The sequence below is a fragment of the Epinephelus moara genome, chromosome 8 (assembly GCF_006386435.1).
Source record: "Epinephelus moara isolate mb chromosome 8, YSFRI_EMoa_1.0, whole genome shotgun sequence".
Lineage (NCBI taxonomy): Eukaryota > Metazoa > Chordata > Actinopteri > Perciformes > Serranidae > Epinephelus > Epinephelus moara.
Window position 1 is genome coordinate 3,667,772 of NC_065513.1, and position 6,791 is coordinate 3,674,562.

Genomic DNA, 6,791 nt, shown 5'->3' on the forward strand with positions numbered 1-6,791 from the left:
TTTATAACCTCAGTCAAGGATTTATATTATATATATCCAAAAACAAACAAACAAACACCTACATAAGCAAGTGAACTGACCTCAGAGTCTCCAGTCTACAGTTTGGACTCTCCAGTCCAGCACACAGCTGCTTCACTGCTGAGTCCTGCAGGTTGTTGATGACACTCAGGTCCAGCTCTCTCAGATGGGAGGGGTTGGACTTCAGAGCTGAGGCCACGACTTCACAGTGAGTCTCTGAGAGTCCACATACAGTAAATCTGACATGACACATATATTAGAAAATCTGTTATTGTCAAAGAGACACTTTATATTTACTTCATGGATTTGATGATAAAACAGTTTGAAATATCCTGTTTTGATGGACTGAAAATAGTTAAGAATAAAAAAAGAACACAAAGAATTCAAACTATTTAAAAGCTGATTCATGACCAGAATTACATCCATGTCTGTCCAGACTCAGATGTTTCCATGACAGTTGTTGGGATTCACAGGACCACAGATGATTTATCATTTGGTAAAATCATCACTGATTTCAAGGCTTTTTCCTCTGCATGCTCTTTGTCTTCAAACACAGAGAGCTAAGTGGCACCCATCTCCACAGGAGGTCTCACCTCACACCTCAGTGAGACTCAAGTCCCAAAACTTGATTGGACAAGACCTTTTACAGTGACATGTGACTCTGTGATGTCACAGGCATCGATACAAGGTCTGCTCCCTCCAAGCTTTCTTTCTCGTCTTGCACCAGCTGTTGAACAGCTAACACCTGTTCCCGTTTGGGCCTGGACAGCAGAGGCCCGAACCCCTGCTCCATAGCCCAAACCATTAAAGGGAGGGCAACTGATCACAGACTCTCTGGCAAACACAAGGTTTGCAAACCAGCTTTCCAGCAACAAGGAACTAAGTGAGTTAGCGCCCAGCGTCTAACTCTGCAAGGAACCCGAGCGACCAGCTTCCTCGGATCAGAACCTTTGGAACAAAGGACCCAACAAAGACTGCAGCTGGAACCATCTTCCCAGCCTTCTTCTGCCGGCTAACAAAGGTTCACCTCCATCACACAAAGGTGAAAAACAGTAAAATATTAAATGATTATAAATAAATAGAAGAACTGTGTTGATGAACAGCTATAAACACAACCAACTGAAACATCTACATGTTTTGCACTCACAGCATTTGAAACAGCTCAAGAACATCTGTGACAAAATACAACAGACACATCATTTGAACATTTTATGAATAATAAGAATTTCACAGTGTGTATATTTGAAGAATTAAACTACTAATCTACAATGATTTATGATGTTAATCACATCTGGACTTACCGAGCCTTTCTGCAGTTCCTCACAGCTGGAATCAGTCTCCGTCGTCCCTCCCGTGTCGTCTTGTATTTATGCACGTCAAACTCATCCAGAACCTCCTCTGACATCTGCAGCATGTAGGCCAGAGCTGAGCAGTGGATCTCTGAGAGTTTCTTCTCTGATCTGTTCTCTGACTTCAGGAACTCTTGGATCTCCTGATGTATTGAGAGGTCGTTCATCTCCAGCAGACAGTGGAAGATGTTGATGCTTCTGTCAGGAGAGATATCGTACGTGTTCATCTCCTTCAGGTTGTTGATGGCTCTCTGGATGATTTCTGGACTGTTGTCTGTCCGACCCAAAAGGCCTCCTAACAGTCTCTGGTTGGACTCCAGAGAGAGGCCATGAAGGAAGCGGACAAACAGATCCAGGTGACCATTTTTACTTTGGAGGGATTTCTCCATGGCTCTCTGTAAGAAGACATCCAGGGATCTGTAATTATCCTGGTCTGTCCCCAGGAAGTCCTCCAGTACCTTTGTGTTCCTGTTGGTGAAACAGTGGAACAGGTAGACTGCAGCCAGAAACTCCTGAACGCTCAGATGAACGAAGCAGTAGACTGTTTTCTGGAAGATCACAGACTCTCTTTTGAAGATCTCTGTACAAACTCCTGAGTACACCGAGGCCTCTGTGACATCAAGACCACAGCGCTCCAGGTCTTCTTGGTAGAACATGATGTTTCCTTTCTCCAGATGTTCAAACGCCAGCCTCCCCAGCTTCAGAAGAACGTCCCTGTCAGCCTCCGTCAGCTCCTGTGGACTGGTCTCATGTCCCTCATCATACTTGTGCTTCTTCCTCTTTGTCTGAACCAGCAGGAAGTGTGAGTACAGGTCAGTCAGGGTCTTGGGCAGCTCTCCTCTCTGCTCTGTAGTCAACATGTGATCCAGAACTGTAGCAGTGATCCAGCAGAAGACTGGGATTAGACACATGATGTGGAGGCTCCTGGATGTCTTCATGTGTGAGATGATTCTGCTGGACCGCTCTTCATCACTGACTCTCCTCCTGAAGTACTCCTCCTTCTGGGCGTCAGTGAAGCCTCGTACTTCTGTTACCCTGTCAACACATGCAGGAGGGATCTGATTGGCTGCTGCAGGTCGGGAAGTTATCCAGACCAGAGCCGAGGGAAGCAGCTTCCCCTTGATGAGGTTTGTCAACAGCACGTTGACTGATGACTTCTGTGTGACATCAGTCACAACCTCATTGTTGTGGAAATCCAGAGCCAGTCTGCTTTCATCCAGGCCGTCAAAGATGAACAGAACTTTACAGACAGCGAGCTCCTCTGCTGTGACCTTCTGTAATGTTGGATGGAAAACACGGAGCAGAGTGAGAAGACTGAACTTCTCATCTCTGATCAAGTTCAGCTCCCTGAACGAAAGCAGAATCACCAGACTGACATCTTGGTTTTCCAAACCCTCGGCCCAGTCCAGAGTGAACTTCTGCACTGTGAAGGTTTTTCCAACACCAGCGACGCCGTTGGTCAGAACCACTCTGATGTGTTTCTGTTGGTCAGGTAAGGCTTTAAAGATGTGCTGACACTTGATTGGAGTTTCATGGAGGGTCTTCATCTTAGAAGCTCTCTCAAGCTGCTTCACCTCATGTTGGGTATTAACCTCTTCACTCTGTCCCTCTGTGATGTAGAGCTCAGTGTAGATCCTGTTGAGGAGGGTTTCACTTCCTGTTTCATCACTTCCTTCAGTCACACGTTCACATCTCCTCCTCACACTGATCTTATGTTCATCTAAAACCTCCTGCAGACCACTGTCTGCTGAAAGAGAAGGAAACATGTCAGACTAAAGAAATAAATCTGGACTCTGATTATTTTCATGACCAACATTAAAACAAGTAACACAAACAAATGAAGGTTTTATACATTAGTTTTATAAAATCTTTCATGTCTACACTTTACAACACAAATAAACCAAGAAGAATCCTGTTTTCAGACATGATGACATCAGCAGACAGATGTACAGTCTTACTTTGTACAGTGCTGGTCTGACTGGCTGTCTGCAGTCCAGCTCTTGTTCTGGATCTTTCTCCACACTGGGGACAGGAGGAGTCTCCTGATGAAGCAGACTGGTCCCAGTATGAGCTGATGCACTGTCTGCAGAACCAGTGTCCACAGCTGGTAGAGACTGGATCCTTCAGGACGTCCTGACACAAACTACAGCAGGACGGCTGCTCCTCCACAGAAACATGACTCCTCTTCTTCTCTCTGTGGAGATGAACACATTATTTAGATCTCGTCCTGCAAACTGTGCTGAAAATTATTTGCTTTATTCACACACTCAGTCACAGGCAGTTCAAATATCTCATGGTGGAGCTTCATGAAAACCTCCTGAGTAATGTTGTGCTCCACTGTGAGACGACTTTCAAAAGGCAAAAAGCTCCCTCATGTTTTTCAACAGGCTCTTACTTTGTGTCTGAGGGTCCAGGTTCATCACTGAAGACTGGAGGAAAATCTCTGGACCGGTCACTCTTCATAGACAGACAGCTGGATACTGGAGACTCTGCTCTCTGTCTGTGGAAACAACAAATGTTTGACACATATTATTAGTCCTTGTAAAGACCAGAGGAAACATTACAACAAGTCCTCCAACCCATACGAGAGAGTTACTGAGCGTGAGATGGATCGGCAGTTTGGTGCAGCGTGTGTAGAGGCGGATAATGTATCATTTTATACTGAAGATGAAAATAAGGTCAGTTACACAAGGTTTAGAAAGCAGCTGATCAAGTATCAGATTTGGCAGCAAAAGGACCTATAAGAGGTATTTAGATAAATTGAGTGGTTCATGCGTAAGTCAAGCCTTGGGAGGTTAAATGAGGGAGAACATTCTGGGTTAGGGTGACCTGACCGTTGGGACGGATGTGCCGAGTTTCGCAATAGAAACTGTTGTTTCTGCCAGAAAAAAATGAAGAAAAATAAGGATGTATTGACGCACGAACCTCAGTTCCAGGGATAAGTAGGAAACCAGGAGAACTTAAGATTCCCAGAAAAAACACACACACACACACACACACAGACACACACACACACGAACGAGCAAACGCCGAGTATAAAAAGCATTCGAAGGATGATTGTTCAGAGCTGTTTCCAACTGATTCGGTGTGTAGACTAGTATACTGTTGTATGCTATCGATTTGCGATTAAAGTAACCCCGTTGGCTGTAACTTTTCTCCATGGTTCTCCGAGTCTCTTCATTTCAGTGTTTGCGGAAGTTGAGCATTTTTCTTACACGTGCAGTGCCAGACTGTGTGTGTGCAGTCTCTTACTTTGTGTCTGAGGGTCCAGGTTCATTACTGAAGACTGGAGGAAAATCTCTGGACCGGTCACTCTTCATAGACAGCTGACAGCTGGATACTGGAGACTCTGCTCTCTGTCTGTGGAAACAACAAATGTTTGACACATATTATTAGTCCTTGTAAAGACCAGAGGAAACATTACAACAAGTCCTCCAACCCATACGAGAGAGTTACTGAGCGTGAGAAGGATCAGCGGTTTGGTGCAGCGTGCAGTGCCAGACTCTGTGTGTGCAGTCTCTTACTTTGTGTCTGAGGGTCCAGGTTCATTACTGAAGTTTAGAGGTTCATACATGGACCGGTCACTCTTCAAAGACAGCTGACAGCTGGACACTGGAGACTCTGATCTGTCCCCGTCTGCCTCCAAATCAGCCATCTTCCCAAATCTGAGAGAACTGTAACACACATACACAGTGTGATGAAGTCAGTAACTTCTTATTTATAGGACATGATTACATATTGGCTGGGTATTTCTATGACATACAGTAGGGGAGAGTGGGGTCAGTTGGGACACTTTTGTACTGACACTAAATAACCACAAAATAAAAATAATAGTGATGAAAATAATTTGATCTCTGAACAGATACAGGCATCTGCTAACAATCAGGTTTTTTAGAGCCCAACCCAAACGTGAAAGGCACAGTTTAGTTAAATGTCAAGTATTTAACAACACAGAGACGTGTGGTCAGTGGGATGTGGTGATTCTTAAACTAACATGTATACAGATGTGAAGCCCTGACTATATCTGACTGATCTTTAATGAAAGCTGTTGTCTTGTATGAAATTTTTTTATTTCATTTATTGAAAAAAAAAACAAAAACAAAACAACAACAACAAAATTAACAAAAATAAAATAAAATAGCTGCCGGCCAAGACACAAACAGTTTTAGTTCCCTATACCTTTCATGACAATGGGTATGACAATCAAACATAACTAACATATTTCAATATATTTCCTTAACATACTGGCTTTAATTGTTCTTTAAAATGTAATGTCTGACTTGGATTCTTTGGTTTCTTTGTTCAGATTGTTCCATAAACTGATTCACAGAAATGCAACGTTCCATCAGTTTAGTTCTGAATCTTGGTTTTTTAAAGATCTCTGTTCCTTTTAAATTATACTTGCTTTCTCTTTTTTCAAATCTTTTTTGAATATTGATTGGTAAAGTTTTTTATGGGCTTTAAACATAATTTGTAGAATACTGTAATCTACAAATTCATGAAATTTCAACAATTTTAACTGAAGGAATAATGGATTTGTTGGATCTCTATATTGTTTTCTATTGATTATTCTTCTCGCTCTTTTTTGTAAAATGAAAATTGAATGAGTATATGTTTTACAAGCATTTCCCCAAACTTCAACACAGTAGGTCAGATACGGAACAATCATGGTGTTGTATAAAATGTACAATGCTTTATTATCTAATGAATCCTTTACTTTGTGTAACACAGCAATTGTTTTTGATATTTTCACCTTTGTATAATTTAAATGTGATTTCCAACCCAAAAACTTCATTTCCCTTACTCTATTAATTTCAATACCATCTATATTAATTGAAGCATCGGTGCCTTTCTCTCTGTTACTAAATATCATAAAGTTTGTTTTTTCAAGATTTAGCGATAATTTATTTACATCAAACCATGTTTTTATTCTTTCAAATTCTTTTTTAACCACATTCAGCACCTGTGTTATATCTTCCCCAGAATAAAATTAAGTAGTATGATCCGCAAACAGAATACATTTGAACAGTTTGGATACATTAACAAAATCATTAATATACAAAATAAACAGTTTTGGTCCAAGGAACGACCCCTGAGGTACTCCACACTTTATATGATATGATTCAGATTTTACATTATTTATCTGCACAAACTGCTTTCTGTTTTCTATTTTACATTATTTATCTGCACAAACTGCTTTCTGTTTTCTAAGTAGCTAGAAACCCATTGATGTGCTACCCCTCTGATAACATATGTTTGTTAAGAAGTATAATATGATCTATGGTATCAAAAGCTTTTTTGAGGTCAACAAAAATACTTAAAAAATAATGTCTCTTGTCAACTGCAGTGGATATTTCTTCAGTTAATTCCATTAGTGCCATTGATGTGGAGTGATTTGTTCGAAATATGAAATATGAAGCTCAT

General features: G+C 41.4%; 1 protein-coding gene across 12 annotated transcripts in view; it reads right to left on the reverse strand.

The window, feature by feature from the left end:
• Positions 1-5,069, reverse strand: part of LOC126393901 (NLR family CARD domain-containing protein 3-like) — a 16,811-nt gene extending 11,742 nt beyond the window's left edge. For 2 of the 12 annotated variants that reach the window (XM_050050325.1, XM_050050321.1), the window contains exons 1-6: positions 4,892-5,069; positions 4,620-4,727; positions 3,763-3,867; positions 3,326-3,561; positions 1,320-3,114; positions 81-257 (exon numbers count right to left, since the gene is read on the reverse strand). In XM_050050325.1, coding sequence (XP_049906282.1) covers positions 81-257; positions 1,320-3,114; positions 3,326-3,561; positions 3,763-3,867; positions 4,620-4,727; positions 4,892-5,022 — 2,552 coding nt within the window. In that variant the 5' untranslated portion in view covers positions 5,023-5,069. The remainder of the gene's footprint in view (positions 1-80; positions 258-1,319; positions 3,115-3,325; positions 3,562-3,762; positions 3,868-4,619; positions 4,728-4,891) is intronic. The other 10 variants (XM_050050327.1, XM_050050326.1, XM_050050322.1 and 7 more) reach the window with 10 other exon arrangements.
• Between the last annotated feature and the right edge of the window lie 1,722 nt (positions 5,070-6,791).